The sequence below is a fragment of the Hylaeus volcanicus genome, chromosome 3 (genome assembly GCF_026283585.1).
Source record: "Hylaeus volcanicus isolate JK05 chromosome 3, UHH_iyHylVolc1.0_haploid, whole genome shotgun sequence".
Taxonomy (NCBI): domain Eukaryota; kingdom Metazoa; phylum Arthropoda; class Insecta; order Hymenoptera; family Colletidae; genus Hylaeus; species Hylaeus volcanicus.
In genome coordinates, this window is record NC_071978.1 from 30,584,253 (window position 1) to 30,612,105 (window position 27,853).

Consider the following 27,853-nt stretch of genomic DNA (forward strand, 5'->3'; position numbering starts at 1 on the left):
GAAATTTCTGAATAGGCTTCTTTTTTTTGTAAATACAAAACATCGAATGATAATAATTGTATATAATTTCATGAAGAAAATCTTTGCTTTTATAATTGTTATCATTGCTACTTATAATTAAACAAATATTTTTCGCATTTTCTATAAGTGTGATCCCAAGGAAACAATCTGACGAAATATTCTTAGCTTTCGGTAAAACCTACCAAAACAAAGTTCGTTCGAAATGATTTGCTAATTAGAAAATGATTAGTCAACTTTATGTAATCAGAAATTTAATTGTTAACTGCTTCAATAATTAAATAATGTACACGCAATTATTATTATTCAGCTGGCCTTCTAACAAGGGACTGGAGAAGACGTGAAAGAAAGAAGTGGGGACAGGAAGGCGCTCGAAGAAAATTCACATGGAAGAAACGTTAATATTGTTTTTCTAACTTCCTGTACCTTATCAGATTATATAAATAGATTTCAGTAAATTCTTATAAAATATCTATCAACTGTTCCGATTTATATTCATTTGATGTATTATAAGGTCAATGTTTTTATGAAGACAAAATAAAAAGTGAGTTGATCGTCATTAGGGATGCCAATAATCTGTTGGGGCCCACTGCCCCTCCTATATCTTGGGTACCTCGGGATTGCTAAACCCGCGTACTGTAACTACAATCGAACATAGCTACAGCCCCTGAGGGTAATAATGAAAATTAACTAATTAATAATAATTTTGCTAAACTCGAGCTATTTGTAAGCTTTCAAATTTATCGTATGAGTAAGATAATAGAAATAATAATTACGATAATTATGATTTATTATTTCTAAAAAGTAATAAACATTACATAAATATGGAATATTATAATTTATCATTAAGGTCAACTACATATTTAATCCTACAGAATATTTGTTTAAACTATACATGTTTTAATCGAAAGGCCAATGGAATATTTTCTTACATTTTCTTCAAAGGTGTTAAACCAAGTAATTTCATACCCTCTGCGAGAATAATTTTTGCCGTATGAAACAGCAATAGTCTTTGATTTCCTAAATCCGGTGGTTGATTTTTAATCCTTAATGTTTTGAATGCTTTGTCGACAGCATGACTGTAAGAAAACTGTCTTTACAGTACAAAGAATCGTATGAAACATATATGTTGAAAATTCTAATATTACTTATTTATTCAATGTAGTAATACTGACCATAAATGAAAAAGGTATACCGTTAGTATACATGGTTCTAATTGTTCATAAGATTTAAGAATTACTTCGTCAAATTTACTGATTAATATTATTAAATTATCAACTTCTGTTTCCTTTAGAAGGCTTGGATTGCATTCTGCCACTAAAGTAGCACCACTGTTGTATTCCAAATTAGTTAAACGACAATGAGTGTATTGCAATTTTGCTCCGCAATCGCCTTTCATCTAATATTGATACATATTATCTATGATTAATAAATAATACAATATCAAACAATATCTAATCAGAATTGTAGTTTATAAAAACAACCCACATCTAATATTAAGTCCCAATTGAATTTATAATCGTTTGTTCTTCTTCGTTTTAAGTCATGAATAATAACACTAGAAATGCCCAAAATATCAGAACTGTTATCAGATTCATCTAAAACAACTTTAGTTGCTGAAATAAAGAAATAATTATATAGATATTTGCATACAATTCGATTTTCTTATACATAAATATCATTGAGAAGAAATTTAAGTATTTAAAGCTTAAAAACTTGATGAATCATATAATTTAATTACATTAATCTATAGCCATAAGTGCTATTAACTTACTAGTATTATTCAATTGTCTGTTTCTCATAATTGTCTTTGCTTCATCTAAAATATCATCTAAAAGTACTGATGTACCTTTCCTTGTACTCATTCCAATAACTCTACCAAACTTAACATGTTTTAATTTATTTGCCCAAGGTAGTTTCAATTTATTTAAAATTGTTATTAAACTTAAAAAGTGATCGTTTTGAGCAGTATCCACCACATAGTACATGGCATCGAATTTATATTTTTCAAATCTGTCAATAGCAGCAGCAATATCTCTAGTCATATATAAGGTTGAACCATCACTCTTAAGAATTGGAATATTTCTTGATTCAGTTATAGGTATCACCTTTCTATCCTCATGATCCAATTCTAACAATTGTAATTCCTCCATCAAACTAATAATGTGTTTTATATTTATAGCACTATACATAGACTCCCAATGATACTCATCAAATGAAACATTGATTCTTTTATAAGTTTTTTCCAACTCCTGGACAGTGTAATGTTTAAACGTTTGCCATTTTTTATAATAAGTATTTTCACCAAGTTCCAACTGTGTAAATATATCTCTAGCACGCTCGCTTATCGTTGGATCAGAAGAAGCTAATTCATTAGCAGTAACATATGCTTTTAATAAAGCCTTGAGAGGATCTTTTTGTATTTGAATATCATCAATATTTGCTAATTCTATTCCCAATTGAACCAAACCAAATTGTGTACCCCAATCTCCCAAGTAATTTATTTTTTTAACTTTATTGTGCAAGAAGTCATTTATGTTAGCAATACAATTTCCTATAATTGTAGAACGTAAGTGTCCAAAATGAAAAGGTTTAGCAATGTTTGGTGAACTAAATTCTACTATAACATGTTTATTATTATCTATGAGTAATGGTGGTATTAAACCAGAATGATTACTTTCTAGAATTGTTTTTATATACTTATCTCTTAATATATTGAACAATATAGTGTTATTTTCTATTCTAACATTATCAAAAGTATCCTCCAAATCATTCTTTATAATATCTGGAACTTCATCTGAAATATTATAATGTTCTGATTTTAAAGGAAGTGTAAAGCAATACATGTTGTTTGAGTTATTCAAATGAACTTTTAACTCGGACATTATTTTACTTTTATATGCATTGTTTACATTTTGTAATGGTTGTGTAACCTACAAAAAGAAATAATCAGAATTTCATTGCATGTAATATTGTATTTATTTGAGAAAATTAATAAATATTTAAAATCTTTATAAAACAAATTTGGAGCACAATTTATTAAAATATAACAGTTTGCACTCAATGAACTTATTATTAATTATTAAAATAACAGGATAATAATGAAACTTTTTATAACCTACAAATTATGTGTTGCATGATTGCTAACAATTAAATTTAATCAGAAATTTACTACAAATATTCAATAACTGTAAGATTTACAATCACGAATACAAACTTAATTATAAAAGAAGATGTAAAGAACATGAACAATTTAGAAAGAATGACAGTAAAACATTATACCTTTTTAAATATTATAGATCTTAAAATATTGCTCATATTAAAGTAATGAAATTACTTTGAAATAAATATTTTATTAAGATTAAACAATAAGTTACAATTAAGTTTTTTAAATTCAGTCTTGTATGACGAGCTTTACACAGATAACTTAGTGTTGTTAGAAGCCTTTGTTAAATTGTGAGCCCATTTTATTTTTCACTGATCCTGATGACATTTTATATGATGAACGATAATTTATTATGTTTTCATATAATTTAATACGCCGTTAATTTCGAATCATCTAATTAAATCCGAATTCTTGTAAAGATTGTCTGCTCGAACATTTAAAGGGTATCGGTACTTTCATGGGTATTGTAAACAGAATCAGAGAAAATGATGGCAAAATGTATAAACAATGGTAAAAATATAATCTTTATATGGGAATTTTTCACAATGTTTTTTAACTTTCTGTAAGATCGTTCATAAAGATGACTACATATAAGAAAATAAAAAGAAAATAGTGAATGACGTTTCTTAGGTTATAAGAATCAAAATAACTTACAAAGGTAAGTTTTTAATTTATCAATATCTAATATGACCTATAATATTTAATATATAAATAAATGATTTGAAAAGCCGAATAGTGTTACAGTCGAATAGGATGAAGATAGTATATTGATATAAAATTACTCTGTAATGTATAAATTTGATAATATTTTATCAGTTGTGTTTATTTTACTAAATGACATTTGGTTTGTGTAAATCATTGCTGAATGATTGTTGAAGATATGGAGAATCAAATTCATTCCGAATTTATTCTGAAAGAAGAGGAGGATGATGAAGGAGAACAAGAATCCAACGATACTACAACTGAAACTACGAATATTGCATGTGATGAAGTAGAATCAACAATTGGTATCAGACCAAGACCTTTAATTTGTAAACCAGAAAATGTAAATATAGAATGTAAAACTGAACCTATAGAAAATAAGTGGCATTGGGCCCCAGGAGCATGGCAAGATGCTACAAGAATGAGTGCATTTCAACCGTACAAGGTAAATTTTTGTGTGTGCAATGATTAAAGTATTTAAGTAGAAGATGCATCATTTTTATCCAAAAACTCCTTTTAGCCTCCTACTTTGCTCACAAATTTACAAAGAGGTAACACACAAACTGAAATACCTCAACTTTATGGTGGTAGTGACATTACCTTTCATACATTAGCTGGTCAAGGTGAAATCACTCCTGATCACATCCATCCAAGTATGTTACCCTAAACGTGTAATTATGTTTTTCAATATGATACTTGAGGATTTTTTCTAAAATATGTCTAATACAAATGTTCTTCAGGATATATTAAAAGCACACACACTTTGAACAATATTTTTGCCAATTTTTATAAAAGAAATTAGTCTGCGTAGAAAATATAAACATATTAGAGAGAGACATTTTTTTTTCTAAATATAAGCAAAAGCGTTGTTCAAAGTATATTCTTCAAAGTGTACTTTTATATTAATGATTTATGGTAAAGGTACTGTAGATACACCCGACGAAAAAGGTTTAACAGGTCTTATGTGGGCTGCGGGATATGGCCAATTAGGTAGTGCAAGACAATTACTTAAAGCTGGAGCTAATAAAAATTACCGAGGTCTCAATGGGGAAACACCTTTACATTTAGCAGCAGCATATGGACATCACGATGTTGTAAAACTATTGCTGAACCATGGTGCAGATGCAAATGCAAGTGATGAGGTACTAGATTGGTTGCTCTTATTAAATAAAAACTGTGCCGTAATTTCTTTCAAAATAATGTAGGAAGGTAATACACCATTGATATATGGGGCACATGGTGATCATCCTCATGTTTGCTATGAATTGTTATCAAGGGGAGCTGATATTACGCGTCGTAACATACATAACATAAGTGCTTATCATGCAGCAGTATTAAATAATGCATTAACTGGTAAGTAATTATTCTAATAAAAATATTAATAAAATATTGCACTCATTACTTTAAACAAACCATCAATCAATTTCTTTCAGCTAAAGCAGTTATTGAAAATCATTTATTACAGCAAGTGATAAATGTATCACCTGATATATTACAGTAAACCATAATTACAAGTTTCCGTAGCCTTTAAAAATTGTAAATATAGACCTAATATTTATATCTGAACATTTCAATAAACGTGTTTTATTTTCATTTCTGTATAATTGTTTATAATACATATTTCTTAATGAATGCACTATCAGTGAACGTAATAATGAAATTTATATTCTCAATTTTTATGAACAAACATTTTACAGATAATTTGATGATTATTTATACACATTTAATCAGTGATTAGTAGTAAATATTTTTTGACTTATTAACATAAGGGTCCAAAGAAAACATTTTAAAAACTATTAATATTTTTTATGTATGTATACAAACATTTATAGTTCCTTACATTAATGTTTTTAAAAACAAGCAGGCGGCCCTGTAACGTAAATGTGTTCTCAAATGTTTATCTTCTTCTTTTTTTGGTTCCATATATCATTACTTTTCTTATTAATATTTGCGAAATAAGGTATATTAATAGTTTTCATTTTTAAGAACGAAAAATATAAAACATTAAATGCTTTTAATAATACTATTAAAAAATAAAATAAAACGAGTGAATACAATTATATGTTTTAATGAATTCTTTCGTCAAAACATGATTATATATCATTTTCTGCAATTATGGCTTTATATTTATATATGTTGTATGTAACATACAAAAAAATATTGCTATGTTTCTCGATACAGTAATACCTCATTTTCTATTTTACTAAAGAGTTCTGTAATGATACAAAATTTATAAGGAACTAATTTAAAAAATTTGTAATAGAACTAAGATAATTCAATTTATTTGTATATAATATTGTGTAATTCGTAAAATATGAAAAAAACTTTCAATGTTCTTTCTATACCAATTATAAAATATCTTTGTACAGTTTTCTTTAATAGTTTCACATTAGGCGTATACTAAATAGAACAAATTGTTCATAGGGTACATATAAGCGTACCGCTTTTAATGCACTCATGCATTAATCAATGAAAATAATGGTCATTTGGAATGAAATTATTAAGCTGAAAATGTTTATCACTCTTGTTCCAACAGACATCGCCTAATTTAATATCCTTGTATACATTTACCACAAGTGGTTAACTGATCATTTTCTGTGTGTTTATACCACTTCATAATTATCAGTAAAGAAAACTGTTTCTACCGAATACTTAACAGGACTTTCATCTTCTACAAGTAAAACTTCGGATACCTACAAAAAATATAAATTTTCGTCATTTTATAAAAAAAATTATTAAATTACGAGGCATATGATAAGGATATTAAACGGTAAACGTTATTAACCACTAAATTACTTATTCGACATACCTTAATATTGACATACGACGTCTTTGATGAAAATGAGATATGAAGAGGAAAGAAATTAGAAGGGGTAGAAGAGGGTGCTGAGAATTCCATTGAACCTGATTTTGCTGTTGCATCAACAATTGGTAAAGACCACACAAGTGTGTTTCGTCGTGCTTCGTGCGTATATTGTCCGTCGCATTCACTCACAATGGGAGTGCAACCCATGGGCAACGGAATGTTTATTTGAACATCATTTAGTTCAAGATTAACTTGTTCTAATTCATATTCTATGTTGACATCGCATCCACCTTCTCCATTTTCGGAAGGCCAGCAATTTACTGTTTCAAAGAGTAAATAAATGGTTATTTTTTGTTACAAATCGAACAATATCATTGCAAGTTAAGAAGAATAGCCCTAAGATGTTCACTCGGTTAAAATGAATCTCCATAATCATGTGTATCCCTCAGAGGTATTCTTTTCAGCTTTCAATGATTCATCTTATCTAACGCAATTTAGTAATGGATTCCTACTCGAAATAGGTAATGCTGTTTCATCTTGAGCTTGTAAACGCCACTTTAATACCCCAACATCGGTATTCAATGGGAATGGTTTTGTAGGAATCTTTAAACCTATTTGACCGCGAGACCTGAATAATTCCTTGTCTACATTAGGATGTGTTTGTAACTGAATTCCTCTTGCATCATTATTTTCCAATTGTACACGAATTCGACCCCATTTTTCATCCGAAATGTGTAATGTAACCAAACCATGTAATTCAAAGTGTTGTAAGCCACCATCTCGACCAATTCGTACATTAAGTCGCTCTTCTTGTCGCAGGTGAACTCTTCAAATAAAAGGAATATTTATATTATACCGGTCAATAACATACTATCAAATATAATAAATTCTTACGATTCTGTATTGGTTATCTGCGGTGCAATCGATGTTGGTTTTGCACCCGATGCAGGTAAAGGTGTAGATACAACATTTTCTCCTTCTTCTTTTAACTGATCGACAAAAGAATCAACATCACGAGATTTTCCTCCTAATTTCATCGCGCCTGGTCCAGTATTAGCTGTTTTTCTTTGAAAGAGAATAACGTTTTGATAAAACTTGCTTAGGCTGCAAGTAGTTTTATTACTTAAGGGAAAATATATATTATTTCTTACTGTGTCGGTGTATACAAAGGTCTAATTGGTTCTGGCATGAAGTTAGCGGTATCTCCTACGCTAGGAGTTGGCGTGAAGTTACCACTGTTACCATAAGCATTACCAAATCCAGGATTTTTAAGACCACTCTTTTTATTTGCTTCCATTCGTTGCCTTTGTAATTCCTTCGCTTTCTCACGCATTTTATTTCTAGCTTCTCGTTCTTGAGTCATTCTCACTGCTTGATAGACTTTTTCCTCGTGTGAATCCATTTCCACAAATGTTCTGATTTGTGCTAAGTTGACACTCTCTCTATATCCCAATGCAACTATTTCATCAAATGCAAATATCAAATTGAATGCGTTTTCCGCTATTTCAAGTTCATCTATTGAATTACAATATTCTGGAATCTAAAAGTATGTTGTAGAAAATTATTAACTAAATTTACTTTGGAAGGCTTCATATTTAAGGTATACTTACAACTCTTGCAAAAAGTCTTAATGTTTCTAAATCTTCTAATATATTACTAGCTTTTGTTGTAATCAGTAGCATATACACTTTTTCCAAAGGTTGATAGACATATCTCACAGACTCTGTTTCTACAAATGTATGTTGTTTTCCAGTACTCATTAATTTTGGAAATGCAGCAAGTAAACCTTCTATTCTAGCTTTAGTCATTTCAACGAACTGACGAGAAATAATAGCTGAAATTTAAATAAAATTACTCTACTTAGTAGTTTTAATCAAAAGATCATATCTTTATCAATCAGAAATGATTTATACAATTCACATAAGAAATGTAGTACTTGTTTTCATTAATATTATACAAAAAAGGCTTTACTCTGCTATATGTGTTTTCCTTTAAGATTTACAAAAAGTTGAAGTAACATGATCATATTTATATCTTTGAAAGAATATCATTTTTTATTTTTACAACTTTAATAAACCAACTTTATATTGGGAACATTGCTTATATGAAAATTTTAATTATTTCTATTTCAAGCCTAATATTCCACTTTGAAATATTTCTTAGAAACAATGGCAGTATTCTGAAGAGTTCTGTTTGAATTAAACATTTAAACATTTCAATTATTCATATCATAAAATTGAAAAAGTAATTGTACATACGTTGGGAGAAATTCTTTTTTCTGTGAAATAACGTATAAAATTGGATGATAAAATACTATCTAACTTATGCTATAATATAGCAAATATTAAACTTTTAGGAAACAACATTTCATATGTATTCATATAATTCAGAGAAAGGAGTGCTTATATTAAGCAAAATAAAAGATTGTAATTATTTGACAATTATGATCGTGTGAATACTAAGTAAGTGAGTGTACACACAATCGTATATGTACATACACACACATACACACACACAACAGGTGCGGTCAAAGATGAGAAGCATTACTTACTTTTGCCTGCTTTAGTGCAGACGGCTGCAGCGATAAGTACCTGAAACAACAACAATTCATTTAATTGTGTAATTATTTCAATTTTCAATTCACTTTAGCAACAATCGTGAGCGGTGATTGACATCTGTGGCAAGTGCATCGGCACGGCCTTGCTGTAAATAACCTTTCGAGATTTAGATATAGTGACAATGATTTGAATTCAATAACATGCGAATGCTTACCATTTTGATATTTTATTTTGATACGTTACGTGCCGTATGATTAACCTAATACAATTTTTATATAAGCCAATCCTCCATCCACATCATATATACAAATACGAGAGGACGAGCAGAGGGCGCACTGTAGCTGACGTGTGGCATGACGAAAGACATGAGCCACGAGTTAGATAATTTAAAAGTTACGGACTTCGTTTCTCAATTTTCTGATTATGTATGCATGTAAAATAACAAATTCTCACAATCCTCTTCTCCTTTTTTTAAATTATTCGATTCACATAGTTCTTGTACGAATACTTTTTATATGTAAAATCAAACATTTTCTCCTATAATCATAATTATTCAGGACAATGATATTCGCATATTACTAAAAGTGATTAAAATCAAGGATTGGAACATTCAATATGTAATAAATAAAAGTTATGCTCGTACAGCTATTTTTTTACTTATTTGAAAAATGAATATTTTTGGAACAGTGAAAGTAAACGAATTCGAATTTTCTTTGAGATCTGCTAGTAGAAAAACTTGTCAGGATTACTCTTGCAGATATTATGTTTTTAAATTCCCTATTTACAGGAATTAAGTACTTTCGGAAGAACTTGCGAGAATTGTCTGCTATTCAAAGCACTCTGGTGGTAGATTAGACATATCGACCAATACAGACAACCGACCAATTATTTGTGTACAGAGCTACATGCGTTTCACTGCGTAAAATAATAGACATGTAAAAATACTCTGTGATATGACTAGGTTACAAACAATAATTTTGTTTTTCTATTAATAATTTACTATGTGTTCATTATCTATATAAGTAATTAAAAACTGGTATACTTGTACTAAACTCAAATATTTTGAATGCTCTATACTTACTTCCTTTACTGTTTGTTTATCTTTCTATTTATATGTACGTTGTGTCCGTTTCATAAAGAATTATTACTCGTATACGATGATAAAGTCTCAAGAATCTCGTGATTTTGAATTAGCTCGTAAATTATACCAAGAAGACAATTACTTTGGACTGACGGAAAATGCAATTTTACCTAAGAATGTAAGTTCTTTAGTTCATCAAAACGGTCGTTTAGTATTGCAAGTTTATTTTTAATATTATTAAATATGTTTCTAGAAGAATAAAGAAAATTACAAACCAAGAACCTTAATTGATCAAACTTTGGAACTAATTGATCCAACTCCCAATATTTATACACTATTTATGCAATTTAATGAACGGTTCTTTTGGAATGTGTTACTGCCTGTAGAAGTTAAATGGAGCCCTAGAATGACAAGGTAAACAATTATTGTACAACTTATTGTTCATATACGTATACATTATCTGTTTTGTACTTATACATTAATTTTATTATTATAGTTGTGCTGGTGTATGTACTTTTCATCCTAGAAATCGACAATGTATAATTTCACTTAGTGCACCATTATTAAAACTTAGACCAAGGAAAGATCTTGTAGAAACTCTATTGGTAAGCTTTCATTATTATAAATTATTTAAATAATCATTAATATAATGTAAAATCAAAGCTAATCTTAAGAGGTATGAAGAACAGTTGGGAACAGTTTCAAAACATTATAAAATACTAGGGCTACTTATTACTTTAAATTGTATTAATGTACATTTTGGATTGTAGCATGAAATGATCCATGGATATTTATTTCTCACAAATAACAATCGTGATAGAGATGGACATGGCCCAGAGTTTTGTAAACATATGAACAGAATAAATAAAGAAGCTGGAACAAAAATAACTGTATGTATCCATAAAAAAATAATTAAGGTAATGTGTTGATTTTAATATTTCTTAATAAAAATGTTTTGTTTTTGTAGATATATCATAGCTTTAATGATGAAGTTAAACTGTACCAACAACATTGGTGGAGATGTAATGGTCCTTGTCGAGAAAGAGCTCCATATTTTGGAATAGTACGTAGAGCTATGAATCGTGCACCAGGTCCAAATGATTATTGGTGGCAAAAACATCAACAAATATGTGGTGGTCAATATACTAAAATTAAAGAACCAGAAAACTATAAGGCAAAAACCTCAAAAAACAAAGAAAAAGCAAACCTGGTTTCAAAAAACAATATTTCAACAAATAATTTGTTTGACTGGCTTAAAAAGCCTAATTCTACTACTGCATCTACAGCCACATCTATACCAATAAATGTCAAACCACTTCCAAATACTCCAGATTCATTAAACAAATACAAAAGACATAGCACTAATACAAATAATGTTCAAGGTTGGGGTGTAAAAGGCCCAAATAGTTCACATAAGTCTATTGCTGTACCAACAGATACTTTCACTCCAACGAAAATCAAACCAGTTTCAAATAATCCGGATTTATCAAACGGATTTAAAAAACTCGGAACTAGTACAAACAGTGTTCATGGTTGGGGTGTAAGAGGTCCAACAACTGGTTCAAAAAATTCACAAAAATTTATTTCTACACCACTACTTGCATCTACTCCAAAAAAAATCAAACCACACTCAAACACTCCAGATTTCTTAAACAGATTCAAAAAACTTGGAAATAATACAAATAATGTTCATGGTTGGGGTACAGGAGGTCCAAATGGCTCAAATAATACACAGAAATCTACTAGTTTAATTTCTAATAATCCTAAATTCTCTTCCTCTGGAACTCTTGGTGGTTCTACCACAGGACGAAGTAATTTGTTGAGTAAATTTGATAATAGGAAGAATCATCCTGACTTCAATCGAAATATTAAAGTATCAAAAGAAATAACGGGTGCATCCACTGTCGCAAAAGCAGGAAAATCGCCTATTGATAGTCAATCGACAAATATGGTGAAACTTGTAGAATGTCCAATATGCAGTAATTTCGTGCCAAGCAGTGACATAGATAAGCATGTAGATTCTTGTTTAATAATATCTGATAATATCAGTTCTACCAAAGCACAAGTAAAAGTAGACGAAACCTCATCCACACAGAAAAGAAAAATCAATATGAGTACGTTCTCAAGCAAACAACCAAAATTAGATCAATCAGAAAATATAAGAGTGACAAATTGTCCTGTCTGTGATAAAAGTTTTGAATATACGAGTATTAATGAGCATCTCGATAAATGTCTTTTAGATGCAAATGAACAAGATAATTCGACTATTAAATTAGATAATACAAATGTTGCAAGTGAAATGAAAAATGAAAGCATAATTTCCATAAGTAGTACTAGTAGTAATTCATCCTCCTTTTCAATTACTGAAGACTTGAAAGATCTTTATTCTAAGCCAAAGCCTCAGAAAAAAAATGCAATTGACAATTCACAAAAATGTTTAGTTTGTAATATGTTTATTCCTCCCGAGATGTCATTAAATGACCACTTAGAAGACTGTATTGGAAATCTTTTTAACGATGATTCAGAACTGTCAATAGATTATGATGATGTAAAAATGTCAGAAAAATCTCCCGAAGTACCAGTTGACCAGAATAATAGATATCTTTGTCCTGTTTGCACACTATTAATATCAGAGTCTTTCATGAATCAACATTTAGATGAATGTCTGAAAAACACGTGACTGCAGTAGACCAATTTATTATATTCTTTATTTAATAATTTATATTGATAATTAGTTTTGTAATTGTATTTCATTTTGCAAATTAATGTCGTTATTCTATAAGCGAGAGAAGTGAATAAACAATTACGTGTTATTATTACTTTATAGATACAAAGTGAAAATAAAATATTTTTTTTAATAAAATGTTCAAATTTAATCTACCTTTAGATATAGGTACTTAACGATGTTGAATACTTCTGATTATATTTCATAAAAAATATACATTAGATTAAAATTATAAGTTTGTAGATAAAATCAGTACATGTATTCGTAAATAGTAAATGGTCCAATTTCTTGCAGCATTTACAAGTTCGTCTATATTACAATTATATATTTATTAAAATTAAATACTATTTTTACAATTAACCACCTTACAAATGCTTTAATTGTGGTAATGTACCAACCCAAGTAACAAGGTAAATGTTACTTAATCGTGAATATCTATTACATATTAAATCAACTTTGTGCATAAATAAACAGTTTTATAATTTTTCGTATAAACTATCAGTATTGAGAGAGTCTAGTGTACATATACCACAACTAAATTCTAGTAAATACATTGGAAAGAACAGAAGAATTTGTTCTTGAGTCCAATGCATATATAAATAGAGATTTGGAACTATCATGTCAATAGTATTAACATCCAATCTCACCCTGAAACATAATAATAATATGAAAATATCATATACTTAAAGCATTATAATATTATACGTATATAAGGGAAACTATAATGAAAGCTGCTGCAAAATAAGTCTCATTATTTTAAAAATATTAATAGTATTTTAATCACCTTTTAGAACCTAGGGAGTGAAATATATAACTTTGAGGTAATGAAATATATGTTGTATCATTGTATACCGTTCCTCCGGTTCTATTAGGTACAATTCGTACATTATCTATTTCGTCATATATATTGACGTTGACACCATATAGATCATTTCGCGCTGATAATGCATATTTTGGATTTTCATTGAAACATTGACCAAGTAACAAAACTTCACGTTTGTTACGGAACGAGTAATTTACGTTGTAAATCGATCTTATAAAATCTGGCGTCACAATACATGTGCCTAAATTTGGAAGTGATTAAGACAGGTAAAGGTACTGTAATCAGATAGAATCAATTCTGCAGGTACAAATAATGAACTAGTCTTCTTCAAAAATATTAACTTAAAAACGCTACACTGACTTACCAAAAAATGTTCTTATAATTGACCAATCCATGTATTTATGAATTCTAGTTCTTGTTAAAAAGTAATCCACAAAATTGTAATTATATTCGATAATTACTTTATCATTGTTGAGCGATAATTCGCCAGTATCTGAATCCTTTGGAAATGTTGCAATTACAGTGAATTCATTTGAAGTGGAATCAGAACTACTATTTCCGCCAATAAGATCATAGAAGGCACGAAATTTCCAAGCTAACCGTTTTAAGCTTGCTGGTACCTAATTGTGATAATATAGTTTCTATTACAGTAGGTTTCTTCTTATATTTATAGCTAACAATGTATTTGTAATTTAATAGCGAACTTACATTTTCATGTTGTACAATAATTTGATATTTCCTTAGAGTAGATAACTCCCTTGAAGCTTCATAACATGCATCAGAGAATGGAGAAAATTGTTTTCCTTTAGACTGTTCCCGACATTCTTCATAGGGCCACTTTGCTTCTTTAACTTCTTTTAATTGATCTTCGCTAATTTCACCAAGTAAATTTAACGTAACTGAGGATCCGCTACATTTACCTTTTGCTGTATTAGAAGGTCCCCAAACAGCATTTATTACAATTCTAGCAGAATCACTTGGTTTAGTACTAAGATAATTCCATTCCCAAGGTACTTCTTTTTCTGCTTCTAAACAAAACTAAACAACAAAATGTATAAGTTATCCTTTTTTCTATTTGTAATGTATACAACTTACCTTTAAAACTTCTTGTCCTGGTGTGATCTTAGTTGCTTTAATTTTTAGTAGGTCAGAAATCCAACTCGTAATCTCATAAACTGCAGCTAAATTCCATTGTTGAATAACATCTGATGATTCGGTATTACTACGTGTTAAAGAGAACATATGATGGTTTAGGCCTTTCATATATTCGAATCTGACCTAATAAAACATATATCCAATATGAAACTTAAAATCTATGTATTTAAAATATCAGGTATCTTAATCTACTAACTTGAGTTCGTTGTGTGTCAATTGTACTAATATAAGCAGCTAAACCACAGCTCCCTTTTGGTGGTACATATGTGTAGTAATCTAAGAAATGAAGTGCTGTTAAAGCAAATTGCAGAATTGGCCAAATACTACAACAGTTTAGAATTAAGATGAGTTATTAATACTTGTTATTCATTAGCTTTTATAAAAAAAATATACAAAATTGTATTATCATTTCACTTACGGATAATTAGCCTGGTGCGAAGAAAACACATCACGAATTAATTTTTCTCGTGATAGTCTACTTTCACAATCGAATAGTTTTACACATATTTGAGCTCCTAATTCTACCAAGTCAATTTGAAATAAATCTACATCCTATATGAAGAAATTCATGTCATTTCAATTCAAAGTTAAGAAAAGAATATTTAAACGTTACTTACATGTGGTTTATATGTTGGCGATTTTTTAACTACGTAGAGTTGGGTGCAATTAGGACAAATTTTACTTAATTTTGATCTAACATTTGGCCCTCTTATATTAGTAGATGTTCGGGTATGAAATGTGAAACCCATTTTAAGATGTTCTGTATAAATACATTGAGTTTTAGTATAAAACATAATAAATTATGCTTCTAAAAGTTAGCAATTAAAATTTTTAGTACCCCCTGGAGTATTATATGAAATGAAAGGTCGATTTTGCAATCCAATTGTAATATTGACTGGAAGATATCCATGTACAGAATGTGCTCTTTCTGCACTATGCCATACATCAATTAACGGATTATAATTTTCAATTAATTGAGATCCATGAATAGATGTTCTGAAAATAGTGAATTCGTAAAAAAAAAAGATATTATGAAACGAAAATAAAAATACAATAAATTATTTCATACCGTAATATGACATGATTATTACGACCGACTGAAACACGTGTAAAATTTCCCCTCATTGAGAATAATGATGTAGTGGTAACTGCAACTCTAACATTTGCTCCCAAATCTGTGACTTGTACCGATTCTAGAGTTAATGGTACATTAATACGTTGTTGATTAACATGAAATTCCACGTTTTGATATATATGATACATTTTATTAGGTAGCGATGAAAGATCTGAAGAAATTAAACAGCATTATATATATGATATTTTTGCTCAAGAAAAACAAAAAAATTTTGTCGCGTGAGAATCATATGCTTATCTTATTACCTTATTAATATGCTAAGTCTTATTAACTTACATTTGAATCCTGCAATAATATTTGTTTCGTTTAAGTGGAGACATAAAATTGTTTTCTCTTGAATACGTGCGATTACTTCTAAATGTACAGGTCCATTTCGCTTTTGGTCTATTTTAAATTGCTTCAGTATATCCTGTACTTGTGTTGGACCATCAAGATATGTTGATAATGTTTGTAGAAGGCCTTCAGCTTTTATATATAACTGTGTATGTATGATGTTCACAAAATCAGAAATTGTCACGATATTTTAATTCGAAAAGTAATTCTAAACTAATACTTACAGATACATGATTTATATTGGTTCCACTTCCATAAGTATTAAGAGTTACATATAAAACCTCAGGCATGTTTGATAGAGGATTAGCAATGACAATACCACTTATCATTGCACCAAATTTTCTATATGCATCTTGATAATCAAATACATAATTACCAGTAATTAAATATTGATAATTTGATGATCGACGAAGTACTCGTGTAAATTGAGCAGCTATAGCACCTCTATAATGACAATTAAGAAAAAAAGAATTGTGTAGTATTTAAACATTTCACAGAAACAGAAGTTTCATATTATCTTTACGTACATATGAACGTAACAAGGGAATGTGGTGTGCTCCATAGATTTTAGAGTGGTATAAAAATAGTTATACAAATGTTGATTGGGTTCACTTTGCATATACCAATATAATGATATCAGCCTGCTTGGTGTAGGGCTCGAAACAATAAGTAATGTCAATGCAGCTACTCTCATTTCTAAATGTTCAGTTCTATTTATTAAAATTGGCCAATAAACTGGATATATCTATAAAAAGAAATAAAGGAGTAATATCGAATAATTTACTATATTACAACAAATATTAACTACTTACAACATCAGGTCTCCGCGGAGCAGTTGGAAGCGATGCCCAGGCAGCAAGAACACGAAAATGACGTGATTCTGCATTATTACTGCTTGCAATAGGTTCTAAGAACTCCACTACTCTTCCTAATTGTATATTTGCTAAACCTTCTAGCCAAACCATTTTCTTCAAATATTCCTTTGTCTCTATAAATTATTTATAATAATAAGAATAATAATATAATAATATAAGCATTAAAAATTAATGTCTTCATATGTTTATTGAAATAGTAATTATTATATATACCTGTAAACTTATCGAGATATAGATGCACATAATCATCTAACATTTCATATGGACAATATAATAAGCACGTTTTATAAATCAATGTGCCATATGTAAGAATTGCTGTGTTTTGTACTTCTGGAGATAATTTTTCTGGCAAATTCAGAAATGTTTGTAAATTGACTAACAGTTGGACATCTGGTTTTCTTACATGAAATGGTAACTGAGTAAGAAGTTGAATTGCAGACATGTCTGATACTTTCCTATCTTGAATTAGTTCTAATATGAATAATGCAGCTTCTTTTGTACCAACTTGTGGCAAAGCTTCAAGAAACATATTCCTACAATAATAGAAAGCAATGAGATTTAAATGAATTTTATTTCATAGAGTACTAATACTAAAGAATTATTATGCTTTTGAGCACCGTATTGTTTCTTCTTTGTAACTTGTTCCTGAAATTTTGGTGTATGCAGTACGTAAATCAACAACATCTAACATCCCAAGATAGTAAAGTAAAACAGAAATTGTTGTATTATGTAAATTAAGAGTCTCTGTATCCAAACCGGGATTTTCAAGTCTCTGACTTAGTCTATCTAATAAAGTTCCTATCTGCAACATGTAGATATTATTGTAGAATACAATGAAAACGTGTATTCATTTTATTAATTGTAATTTCTAAATGATACTATTACAATTTTTTCTCAATAGTACTTAACATTATTTAATGAATTGTAATGTTGTATTCTGTTTAGTTGTAATTGTCAATAAAATAAAAAAATATCATTAAAATTATCGGTTGTTAAAAATAAGAATTAAATAATGTATGTGATAATTGTGTATTAAATGTAACTTACAGATTTAAAAACAGTACTTTTGTCAGGAGTACCTCTACCCTGCGTGAGATCAAGTTCTGGAAGTTCATGCTGTAGAACTTTTGGATGTAAATCTTTAGTAAGTATCCTATTCATTGTGTCTTTCACCGAAATTAATTTAAGGATTTGCCTGTGTTATGGGAAATATATACAAAAGAAGTAATAAGTAAAACAGAGAAAAAAACATTTTGATTATTTGAAGGTACCTTGTAAAATGAAACTGTGCTTCTCCAAAACTTTGAAAAGGTTGTATATATATGCCTCCAGAAGCATTAACAAATAAAATCTCATTGACAGATCCTTTTATCTTAACTTTATACAACCTTTCACTAGATTTTAATATTGGATTCTAAGTTGAATATTCAAATAAAATAATATCAGTTTTATGATAGGTTTCATGCTTTTGTATCACTTTCACTTATGTTATATATTATATGGTTTATTTCCTAAAGATATACACTTACTTGATCACCATTTGGACACAACATTTTAGGAACATTTGACCATGTAAAATGAGGATGACCAATGCACTTTCGAGGATCAAAATATTTCCTTATCACCCATTCATTTTCTTCTTCAGGACTAGCAATGTATTCAATGTTACATTCTCCATAGTGATTTTTCTATAATATGAACATTTACAATGACACTACAAAAAAACTAATTTTTTTAATGATAATACTTTACTGAAAAAACTCTCCAAATATATGTTTATTAATATACCAAAGAACAAAATAAATAGCATAAATTAACTATGGAATTAGAATTTCTTTTGGAAGAATCAAATTTGTTAAATAGAAAAGATGTAAAGTACATATGATGACTCACTTCAGTTGAATGAAAAGCTGCATCATTTTCTAAATTAGAGAGATTTAATTGTAAAATTCCTGTTATACTTCTTTTTATATTTGTAGACCAAGGGGATATAGTTTCGGTGCTGAAATTTTCAACAAGACCATTTCTATATACAATTTGAAATGGTTTCAGAAGTTCAGCTATGTCATCAGTAGTATCATAATCTCCACCTTTTTCTTGTAAGTTACCATTCCATGTAGTTATTTTCAATGACTGCAACTGCATAAAAATATCATTCATAACTGAATTGTTTAAAGTAATTTTAAAATTAAAAAAAAATACTTCTTTAATATTGTTCCAAAAATTACCTGCATTAGAACTACATTTTGTTCTGCTTGAATTACAAGTTTTCCATGAAAACCCCATGAAGACGATGCACTAGATGGTAACAAAACACCGGTACTTGAAAGTGCATTATAGGAATATGTGTATTCTTTTCCTGACTCGAATATACTGCATGCAGTATAACTATTGCACAACAGAAGAAATATAAACACATTTCTTCCAAATCTATGTACCAGTATTTGTAACACATAAGTAGTATCTATAAGAGAACATTTTTTATTAAATTATTACATACACCTCAATATAATAAATCTTTAAACGAATTCTACGATTGTATAGTTTATATAATTATAAAAATTATGTATTACAAATTTTAAATAACATTTATACGAAGTTGTAAATATTTATTTTCCATAACATTAAATATCGTTAGTAGAAAATAATGTATTACAATAAAAATAATTTGTTGTTGATATGTTAACATGGTACTCAGTGGTGTACCTAATTGAAAAATTTACTTGTAATTATAAATGAAAATGTTAGTTCTATACCTGTGAATCTCATGCTGTATAATGGTAGCTTAACAACAGTGAACTGGGTTCATAGAAGTCAAGAGATGACCCTTACTATCCCTATCTCTGTGACCCATGAATACGTTTTCACCATCTGTGTGAGTACAACTTATCTCTTCTTTAAATTATCTTCAATCGTATAAATCAGCCTATTACGTTTTTTTCTCGGTATTTTTATGTAATGTATGAATCATACAGTTTCTTTTTTCTTCAAAACGATCACTAGCCAAAATTACTTATTTTCTAGTAATAACTTCGAAAATAATTGTACAGCTTTAGTAATGTGTAATCATATACATAATAAAAATTATTATATAAGCATACAAAATACAATGTAAAAATGTAACAGATTAAAAAGTAAAACAAAACTTATACCTTTTATCTCAAATTTTCTATATTTTTTCCTTCACAAAAATTTACAACTCAATCATTCATATTTCAGAAGCTGTGATAGAAATTTCTTAAGAAATACAATATATGTATAGCAGGGCTAATATGTATATTTGCGAAAAAAGGAATCACAACCGATTTTTGAACAGAATAGTTTGATAAATAAAAATTAATTTTTATTTTAAAAATATTAACTTTCGTAGCTATAATAAGAGATTTTAACACAATTTGATATTTACATATTTATTTCGACATACTGTTTATTTACAACTGCTGTTGGAAAGTGTAGTATATTATCAGAATCTTGTTTAATTTATTTCTATACAAAATTACATTTTTATATATTACACATCTAATTGTACTCTAATTCGGCATATACAAGATCCTTTCAGATGCGTATAAAATTATAGATAGGCATATTAATGAATACCATAAAATAAAAGTACCATAAAATATTATTAAGAAATGCATACATAATTAATACATTACAAAGGCTTGATTATTTTCAGGATGGACTTCGAATATTCCCAGGCTTCACTGTAAAAGTGAATAATTAATTAAAACTAAATAAAATCTAAAAATTGTATTTTACTAAGTAAATTATGGTTAATTATTTTAATATTTCTTTAGCGGGGTCATGTAATATACTAAAATTTTGAAATAGGAATTTATACTTACTTATGCGCTGGATTTGCTTGATCCAATTGCTCACTAAGTTGCTGTATAAGTGTAGCAAACATTCTTAGATGCTCTATTGTTTCACCTTGTAACCATGCGCGAGGAAGTGTACTCATTACCTATTACAGAAATATGACGAAATGATTTAAGGACATTTTCAAGAACAATAAAATATTTAAATATGTTAAAAATGATCAACGTACCATATTTGCTTTAAATAAGGCGTCGGTAGGAACAGAAACTCTTAAACCCGCTAAAAGATATCTATTTAATAAAGAACCAAGGGCCAAATTTTTTAATTGGGTGTCTCCAAGCAAGCCCTGCCAACTTAATAAATTTCTCAACAATTTCACAGCCATTGCAAACTGTCTTTGAAAAAATTGATGTTTAGTGTCCAAAACTCTGAAAAGTAGAATTAAAAGTTGTCAGCACTAACGAATCACTATTGACATTTTTAAATGGTATATACTATAGATACTAACTGTTTTGGAAAGATTGGTATGAATACATCATTTTCCACTGCTGCTTTAATTTTCTCTAGTAAGGTATTAAATAACGTTTCTAATGATTTACTTGAATCGTTTAAATTTGGATACTCCCTAATAAGACGATTTACAGTGCCTACAAGTCGTAATGTTTGTGATGTAGACATCGGATCCCATATTTTCTCGACTATAGCTACAAATAAAAATCAGTTAAATATTATAATGTTTTCGTATATATCAGATAAAGAAAATTATATTTGAATTGTGAGAAATACAACAATCTTACATGTTAATCTAGGTACGACTATCTTTTCCACTGTAGATGGTATCAATCTAACATCTGGATCCCTCTTAAGTGATTCTTCGGTTTCTTTACTATCTAATGCATATAAAAGCAATGTATTATACCATTTTGTTCTGTCTATATCAGCACTTTCCTAAAATGTAAGCGTGTCAAATTATAATTTCATACAGTTATAAACATTGCGTTAAAATAACAATTTATGAAAATTAGTAATGATTGTATGAATACCATAATAGGATTCCATGTTAACAATTGCAATCTAATAATAGGGGAAATGATTTTAGGTATACATAAAGACACATAAGCTTCCATGTAAGCATCTCTGTCGGTCTCTCTCCAAGATTCAAATTTTGAAAGTATTCCTCTTAGTGTACAATACTCGTCCATGACATCAGAGAATATTTCTTTACTTTCATTATCAATCTCACCTGAAATATAAACGAAAATTACGAATGTCATAAATTACTTTAATTTAGTGAAGCAAACTATGTTCCATAGTTCTGTTTTTTTATTTTTTAATAAATATTATCAAATGTAATAAAATACAACCTTTCGTCTGTTTAAACGCAAGATTTTGCTGTTCAGTAACTTCATCGTCACTCGACATTCCGTCAATGTGTTTCGGTAATGTAGGAGCCAATTCCCTGGCTCTTCTTCGACGAGCTCTTCTTCCTTCTCTTTCCGTGGCTCGACGAATACGAGATTCAACTTCTGGACCTCTTCGGATAGGTTGGCCTCCTATAATTTAAAAAATAACTTGTGTTGAAGTTACACTCGTTTAAAGTAAAGGTTTCTTAATTTTAACAAGCTTAACATCCAATACAATGATTTAAATCGATAAGATGCAAATATACTAAAATAACTGACTTGCAGCTGTTGTAATTTCTTCTGCTTGATCTCTCGTATCTTGCCGTCTTCTTTCCATCAGTTCAGTCGCGCGTTCACTATAAAGATCTAACCAGCGTTGCTCCAATCCCACAACCAGAGGCAGCTAACAAAAAAGTTACACGTTAACATTCACACAGTAAATTAACTCAATGACATTGAGAATTATTTTTGCTCCAGAAAATGTTTATATATGGCTTAACTGATTTTTGAATTATGAGGAATCAAACGTGTAATTTGTTTTAGACAAAAAATTTATAAACAATGAAATATCATTCACGTTTAACATTTGCTGGAATTTAAATAAGATTCCACGGCCATTGGATATCTTTCGTTTAGAATGAATTTGCAAATCAATGGCAATTTACTTACCACACATATTAATTTATTTTGTCAATTTGTATAAGTAATTAAACGTAATATTTACTACATTACAAATAATGTTTGTATACAGAGAAGATACAGACCCCCGGCAATATAAATACACACTATGTGTTTTACAATTGTTTAGAATATTTTGATGTCTAATATGCATTTTTCTTCTTTCTTAAGATAGTTTTATAATACAAATACAGTAGAAGTAAAAATAATAAAATGTTAAAATTGCTTATAATATTCGAAGGTGAATTGACTAAAACTTTTTAAACAAGTTTCAATGTTACATTTTAATTAGTTATGAATAAGAAATGTATGCTTTAATCCATTGCGACATTTTAACTTATTAATCTTGATAATACTTAAACTCCAGGGAAAGTAGGTTACTATATTTCTTTCCTATGCGCAGTACATAACAGAAAGAAAAGGTAGATTACGTTAAAAGTTTCTTGGATGACAAATGTACAGAATGTTATTTTTCAAATTAAATGAATGCAGAAAATTTAAACACTATTGTCGAATTCGTATCCAATACCTAAAGAACGTAATTATTAATATTTATACAAAAATGCATCAAAATGAAACTTTGTTATATTATATTATTCTGTTTAATAAATTTATAATTTTCATTACAAATTAGAAGAACGTATTAAAAATACTACAAATATTTTTTGAAATAGATAAAAAAAAGACACGTTTTTAAATATTTCTTCTATAATATATCTTCTTATTAACTTCAATAAGAAAAATGCATTGATTCTAATATGGCTGAATAATTTATACAGCCAAAAATTGCATGGAAAACCCCAGTGCACATAAACATACGTGACAGCGTATAAACCCACCTTCTCATCAAGACACTCTACCAAGTCAGTGACATACCCACGCAACTCTTGGTAATATCTGAAGCGCTGTGCAAGCTGCGGTGCACGAATTTCACCTTCATCCAGTTCTTTCATAGTTTGTTCCAATTCTTGTTCTAAACGATCCTGATCTAACTGATGACGTCGGTGTACTTCTTTTAAACTGTCCAATCTGCAAATTATATTTTCGATTCTATTTTTGTGTTATTGTAGACATGAGTTTCGAGAAACAAAATGATTAAAACTATTTAGTATAAATTATAAGGTTTCGCATCTGTTTGTTTTTTAACGATCAATTAATTAAATTTATTATTACAAAAGGTATAGCATTATGTGTATGTATTCAATTTTCAATAATTTACCACCTTGCACGCATCTTATTGACAACTTCCTGGGGAGTAACCGGTACTATTTTTGTTGGATCTGGCGGTTGAATTGCTGGCGGAGGCGGAGGAGCCGGCATCATTACCATTTCTAAAGGTACTCCAGTTCCAATCACTTGATTCACATTCATACCAATCGAATACTGTTGCTGCATCATAGAATCTTGTTGTGCTGCTGCAATCTAAATATTTTAGCATATTACATATACAATGCTATGCATGACTATGATGGATGCCATGCTCAGTGATATGAAAGTCAATGCAAATTAATTGTTATATGTGAATAGACAATCAATAATTCAGTATATAAAAGGGAAACAAAAATACTACCTGTGCACCTGTTACACCTTTCCTAATCTGTTGAGCTTCCCATTCTTCTTCTTCATTTTCATGTTCACTTTCATCATCTGAAACTGAAGAAAAAGTATTACTTATTCATTCATAGAATTGAGGTTTGTAAACTATGATAATAAAAAGAGGAAAACCAACGCTTTAATGAAACTTGTGAAGCAAGAAAAGCTTCTCTCCGTTTTTCCTTGTCGCGCGCTTCGGTATTAACAGTCATATCAATTCGATCTTGAGAATCATCATCATCGCTTCTATCATGGTCTTCTTCTCTAATAAGTCTTGATTTGCCTTTATCATCACTGTAAATATAAATATTTCTAGTACATGTCATCCAAAATAAATACGGAAGTTAGTAATAACTAATTTAATCAGACAACCTTTACCACTACCATAATACTATTTTTAATGAGTATTACCTTTGTTCTTCTATAGGAATATAATCAGTTCCTAATTCTCTTGCTTTTTGTCTGCATTTCCTGGCTGCATGGATCATTGCAGCATCAGGAATACAACCACCTACAAATGTATCAATAAATAATATAGCATTTATTATACGATTATCGTATATAACAATGAAAATGTTACATACTCTCAAGGAGAATCTTCATTGTGTCAGCTTTATCTGTGTTTCTTCTAAATTTATGACTACGTGTCTCATCATCCTCTTCATCAGATGTATAATCATCCTTTCCAGCTGCAAGTGCAGCTCGTCCATTTAGTATTAAAGGTCCTGTATTCTTTATCTTAACCTAATAATAAAAATTATTTGTTGCTTAATAAAATCTTCAGTGAACAGTTAAAACAATTAATAATTCATAGTGAAGTTAAGTTACATTATACTGCAAAAAAAGATACAGTGGTATGAGAAAGTTTTTAAACAGTTGCTTTTCTAGCTTGCTTTGAGGAGAAAAACCAAAGATAAATTTTTGGGCTATAAGGCAGAATGTAACAAAAACATTTATTTCATTCTTAGGATATACTTCTCCTTGTACAGAAAAACAAAAAAAATAAGTGACTGTAAACTTTTGCACACCACTGTATATATTGTAACATTATAAATTTGTCAAGTTTGCATCTTATAAAAATAACAAATTATTGAATAATGCTGCAAAATAAAATGAGATTTCTATAAAAATAATTTAACTTACGATGCATGTTCATATTATTATAATTCTGTACATTTAATACAATTAAAGTGTCTATTGTATTGTTCTATATCCATTATATTGATGCAATTACATTTCACATTCACTAGATCAAAAATCTTTTACATATAAGAAACAACATAGCTTACAAAAACAAATGCATAAAATGCATGTAATGGCATATATCTTTGTCACATTCTTCAATGCATACCAAATATTGTATGGAGTAAATGTAGTGAAAAAAATGAAATCCTGATTTGATAGTTCTAAATTATTTAAATTGAAGAAATTCTAATAATAATAAAACATCATAGAGATAGCTTACTACTAGATCATCTGTCTTTATTTCTAAATCTTTTTCCTGTTTAATGGACATGTTCGCTTGCTCAGAGTCCAGTTGCATTTTCTCTTCACCTTTCTTTTTTCTCCTCTCGTGATCTAGTTGTTTCATCAATTTTTTGCTCCTTGATGATTTCTTCACTTTAAAGACTTCACCATCGTCCGCTACAAGATAATGAACTATTACATTTCGTAAAAATAAACAATGCAAACAAATTATTAAGTACACATGTAATAAAAACATTGAAAATTATTATTATTGTTTAAAATTAGTTGTGTGAAATATAAAGTTGAATTTTTATTTCTAATCCTAATAAAAAAAAAAGATATTCTACAGTTTTAAAGAAATAAACAAACTATATTTGACCTTGGTTAAAAAAGCCTTGCAGAACTACGTTTGAACAAAAACTATGTTAATGTTTTAATATTATCTTATCAGTGCATGTAAAGGTATTGGGCCAGTGTTTCTCAAATTTCACTTTTGGTGGACTTGCATAGTCTAAAAGTAAGACATATTCAAAAATTCCAATTTTGTTGCATGATAGCATAAACATGTACCATATTTAAGATTCAAGAAATGCTATATTGTTATCCTAGAAGAAAGTACCTCTCTCTTATTTTACCATTAATCAGGTGAATTGGAAAAAACTTGACAAATTAGAACATGATATATTATAACATTCTCCTCATACTTTTTGAACGATTTTCGCATGAATATTATAAACATTTGAATTTTAGTTTTGTATAAAAATGTTTTCAAGAATATCACAAGGAGTTAGGATTGCTGAAAATTATTATCAGAGTTATACGATTATCATAATTAAACGATAGAATTGTACAACATTCTGCAGGAAATATATGCGTTGTATGTGTGCACGCATATATCTACAAATCACCTTCTTCCAGCTCCTCTCCAAAACTAAGGAGCGTCTGCTTCGGTTTATCCTTCTTCTTTGCTTTGGATTTTATAGGCTGGGTATCCTCCACTTCCATCCTATTTTCATTATCTTCATCATCGTCGTTGAAAGGCCGACGACGAATATTCCTCTTCGGTTTATTGAATAATGACATTGTTCTTAACATCAACCAGTCCGTTTAAAAAATTCATACATACACTATCCTCGTATTAATTCCTCAAACAATTAATGATAACAAAATAATTTGAAATTGTACAGCACATAAACCGTTAGAAGAAATGTTCTCTGAAAATATATATCCGCGTCCTTTGAACGGTGTAATACCATATAATTCACTCTTAAATACACAACGGAGACCAGAAAAACGCGACAGTTTCATGAAATTATAATATGGATTATCCATTGAATAAAAATTATTATAGAACGAACACAGACTAGCCATATCAAAATTTACACATTCACCACCAGATGGTTATTAACAACAACCGACTTTACAGCAGAGATGGGCAAACCCCTAGGGTTCGAATAAATCTGAAGTTTGCCGATATGTTTGTCTCGTTTCCTTCTTAGGAAATTTTTCAAAAGAA

The 27,853-nt window shown here is 29.2% G+C and overlaps 6 protein-coding genes across 12 annotated transcripts; 2 read left to right on the forward strand and 4 right to left on the reverse strand.

Annotated features, from left to right (window-relative positions):
- Positions 1 to 790: 790 nt before the first annotated feature.
- On the reverse strand, positions 791 to 3,440 carry LOC128874197 (probable arginine--tRNA ligase, mitochondrial). Of its 4 annotated transcripts, none has more exons than XM_054118663.1 (5): positions 3,301 to 3,440; positions 1,868 to 2,951; positions 1,507 to 1,616; positions 1,194 to 1,417; positions 791 to 1,097 (listed from the first exon to the last, which is right to left on the reverse strand). In XM_054118663.1, exons 1-5 carry the CDS (start codon positions 3,334 to 3,336, stop codon positions 947 to 949), a joined length of 1,605 nt encoding a protein of 534 aa, XP_053974638.1. In that variant the 5' UTR covers positions 3,337 to 3,440; the 3' UTR covers positions 791 to 946. The 4 variants fall into 4 exon arrangements, with proteins under 4 accessions (XP_053974638.1, XP_053974637.1, XP_053974639.1 ...); XM_054118662.1 differs by having other exon boundaries at positions 1,507 to 1,634; positions 1,793 to 2,951; XM_054118664.1 differs by having other exon boundaries at positions 791 to 1,108; positions 1,507 to 1,634; positions 1,793 to 2,951.
- Positions 3,440 to 5,479, forward strand: LOC128874200 (DNA-binding protein RFXANK-like). Of its 2 annotated transcripts, none has more exons than XM_054118668.1 (6): positions 3,440 to 3,842; positions 4,063 to 4,331; positions 4,407 to 4,539; positions 4,808 to 5,020; positions 5,096 to 5,239; positions 5,320 to 5,479. In XM_054118668.1, the coding sequence occupies exons 2-6, from the start codon at positions 4,065 to 4,067 to the stop codon at positions 5,385 to 5,387; spliced, it is 825 nt and encodes a 274-aa protein (XP_053974643.1). In that variant the 5' UTR covers positions 3,440 to 3,842; positions 4,063 to 4,064; the 3' UTR covers positions 5,388 to 5,479. The 2 variants fall into 2 exon arrangements, with proteins under 2 accessions (XP_053974643.1, XP_053974642.1); XM_054118667.1 differs by having other exon boundaries at positions 3,455 to 3,842; positions 4,808 to 5,028; positions 5,092 to 5,239.
- Positions 5,480 to 6,146: 667 nt separating this feature from the next.
- LOC128874199 (coatomer subunit delta) lies at positions 6,147 to 9,614 on the reverse strand. Its single transcript, XM_054118666.1, has 8 exons — positions 9,465 to 9,614; positions 9,244 to 9,283; positions 8,303 to 8,526; positions 7,844 to 8,232; positions 7,587 to 7,757; positions 7,205 to 7,518; positions 6,696 to 7,012; positions 6,147 to 6,579 (listed from the first exon to the last, which is right to left on the reverse strand). The coding sequence occupies exons 1-8, from the start codon at positions 9,465 to 9,467 to the stop codon at positions 6,490 to 6,492; spliced, it is 1,548 nt and encodes a 515-aa protein (XP_053974641.1). The 5' UTR covers positions 9,468 to 9,614; the 3' UTR covers positions 6,147 to 6,489.
- Positions 9,615 to 10,042: 428 nt separating this feature from the next.
- LOC128874196 (DNA-dependent metalloprotease SPRTN) lies at positions 10,043 to 13,194 on the forward strand. Of its 2 annotated transcripts, none has more exons than XM_054118661.1 (5): positions 10,043 to 10,509; positions 10,588 to 10,745; positions 10,828 to 10,936; positions 11,102 to 11,221; positions 11,299 to 13,194. In XM_054118661.1, the coding sequence occupies exons 1-5, from the start codon at positions 10,408 to 10,410 to the stop codon at positions 13,009 to 13,011; spliced, it is 2,202 nt and encodes a 733-aa protein (XP_053974636.1). In that variant the 5' UTR covers positions 10,043 to 10,407; the 3' UTR covers positions 13,012 to 13,194. The 2 variants fall into 2 exon arrangements, with proteins under 2 accessions (XP_053974636.1, XP_053974635.1); XM_054118660.1 differs by having other exon boundaries at positions 10,048 to 10,509; positions 10,585 to 10,745.
- A 140-nt stretch (positions 13,195 to 13,334) lies between these two features.
- Positions 13,335 to 20,304, reverse strand: LOC128874195 (vitellogenin-3). 2 transcript variants are annotated; one of them, XM_054118658.1, is made up of 22 exons: positions 20,134 to 20,282; positions 19,606 to 19,841; positions 19,271 to 19,516; positions 18,907 to 19,065; positions 18,649 to 18,791; positions 18,425 to 18,572; positions 17,995 to 18,179; positions 17,591 to 17,910; positions 17,315 to 17,490; positions 17,030 to 17,247; positions 16,727 to 16,946; positions 16,446 to 16,647; positions 16,104 to 16,320; positions 15,873 to 16,030; positions 15,652 to 15,794; positions 15,453 to 15,586; positions 15,231 to 15,357; positions 14,975 to 15,157; positions 14,588 to 14,917; positions 14,244 to 14,499; positions 13,841 to 14,120; positions 13,335 to 13,704 (listed from the first exon to the last, which is right to left on the reverse strand). In XM_054118658.1, the coding sequence occupies exons 1-22, from the start codon at positions 20,144 to 20,146 to the stop codon at positions 13,533 to 13,535; spliced, it is 4,266 nt and encodes a 1,421-aa protein (XP_053974633.1). In that variant the 5' UTR covers positions 20,147 to 20,282; the 3' UTR covers positions 13,335 to 13,532. The 2 variants fall into 2 exon arrangements, with proteins under 2 accessions (XP_053974633.1, XP_053974634.1); XM_054118659.1 differs by lacking the exon at positions 13,335 to 13,704 and having other exon boundaries at positions 13,918 to 14,154; positions 20,134 to 20,304.
- Positions 20,305 to 20,734: 430 nt separating this feature from the next.
- Positions 20,735 to 27,678, reverse strand: LOC128873080 (PAX3- and PAX7-binding protein 1). The gene is made up of 16 exons (XM_054116351.1): positions 27,246 to 27,678; positions 26,336 to 26,514; positions 25,455 to 25,614; positions 25,282 to 25,381; positions 25,007 to 25,164; positions 24,848 to 24,930; positions 24,500 to 24,699; positions 24,117 to 24,306; positions 22,879 to 23,002; positions 22,561 to 22,749; positions 22,240 to 22,439; positions 21,994 to 22,144; positions 21,705 to 21,900; positions 21,426 to 21,624; positions 21,223 to 21,341; positions 20,735 to 21,081 (listed from the first exon to the last, which is right to left on the reverse strand). Exons 1-16 carry the CDS (start codon positions 27,430 to 27,432, stop codon positions 21,030 to 21,032), a joined length of 2,487 nt encoding a protein of 828 aa, XP_053972326.1. The 5' UTR covers positions 27,433 to 27,678; the 3' UTR covers positions 20,735 to 21,029.
- Positions 27,679 to 27,853: the final 175 nt, after the last annotated feature.

Coding starts and splice junctions, on each gene's coding strand:
- LOC128874197 (XM_054118662.1), bottom strand. CDS start 3,336: ATGAGCAATATTTTAAGATCTATAATATTTAAAAAG. Junction 2,952..3,300: donor GATCTATAATATTTAAAAAG/GTATAATGTTTT, acceptor TTCTTTTTGTAG/GTTACACAACCATTACAAAA. Junction 1,098..1,193: donor GTATACCTTTTTCATTTATG/GTCAGTATTACT, acceptor GTTTTCTTACAG/TCATGCTGTCGACAAAGCAT.
- LOC128874200 (XM_054118667.1), top strand. CDS start 4,065: ATGGAGAATCAAATTCATTCCGAATTTATTCTGAAAGAAGAGGAGGAT. Junction 5,029..5,091: donor ATGCAAATGCAAGTGATGAG/GTACTAGATTGG, acceptor AAAATAATGTAG/GAAGGTAATACACCATTGAT. Junction 5,240..5,319: donor ATTAAATAATGCATTAACTG/GTAAGTAATTAT, acceptor AATTTCTTTCAG/CTAAAGCAGTTATTGAAAAT.
- LOC128874199 (XM_054118666.1), bottom strand. Junction 8,233..8,302: donor TAAGACTTTTTGCAAGAGTT/GTAAGTATACCT, acceptor ACATACTTTTAG/ATTCCAGAATATTGTAATTC. Junction 7,519..7,586: donor CAGATAACCAATACAGAATC/GTAAGAATTTAT, acceptor TTTTATTTGAAG/AGTTCACCTGCGACAAGAAG.
- LOC128874196 (XM_054118660.1), top strand. CDS start 10,408: ATGATAAAGTCTCAAGAATCTCGTGATTTTGAATTAGCTCGTAAATTA. Junction 10,937..11,101: donor ATCTTGTAGAAACTCTATTG/GTAAGCTTTCAT, acceptor TTTGGATTGTAG/CATGAAATGATCCATGGATA. Junction 11,222..11,298: donor AAGCTGGAACAAAAATAACT/GTATGTATCCAT, acceptor TTGTTTTTGTAG/ATATATCATAGCTTTAATGA.
- LOC128874195 (XM_054118658.1), bottom strand. Junction 15,358..15,452: donor TCGCACCAGGCTAATTATCC/GTAAGTGAAATG, acceptor AAACTGTTGTAG/TATTTGGCCAATTCTGCAAT. Junction 14,918..14,974: donor CAGGACAAGAAGTTTTAAAG/GTAAGTTGTATA, acceptor TTTGTTGTTTAG/TTTTGTTTAGAAGCAGAAAA.
- LOC128873080 (XM_054116351.1), bottom strand. CDS start 27,432: ATGTTAAGAACAATGTCATTATTCAATAAACCGAAGAGGAATATTCGT. Junction 24,700..24,847: donor AAGGTGTAACAGGTGCACAG/GTAGTATTTTTG, acceptor TAAAATATTTAG/ATTGCAGCAGCACAACAAGA. Junction 22,750..22,878: donor AGAAATTACAACAGCTGCAA/GTCAGTTATTTT, acceptor TTTAAATTATAG/GAGGCCAACCTATCCGAAGA.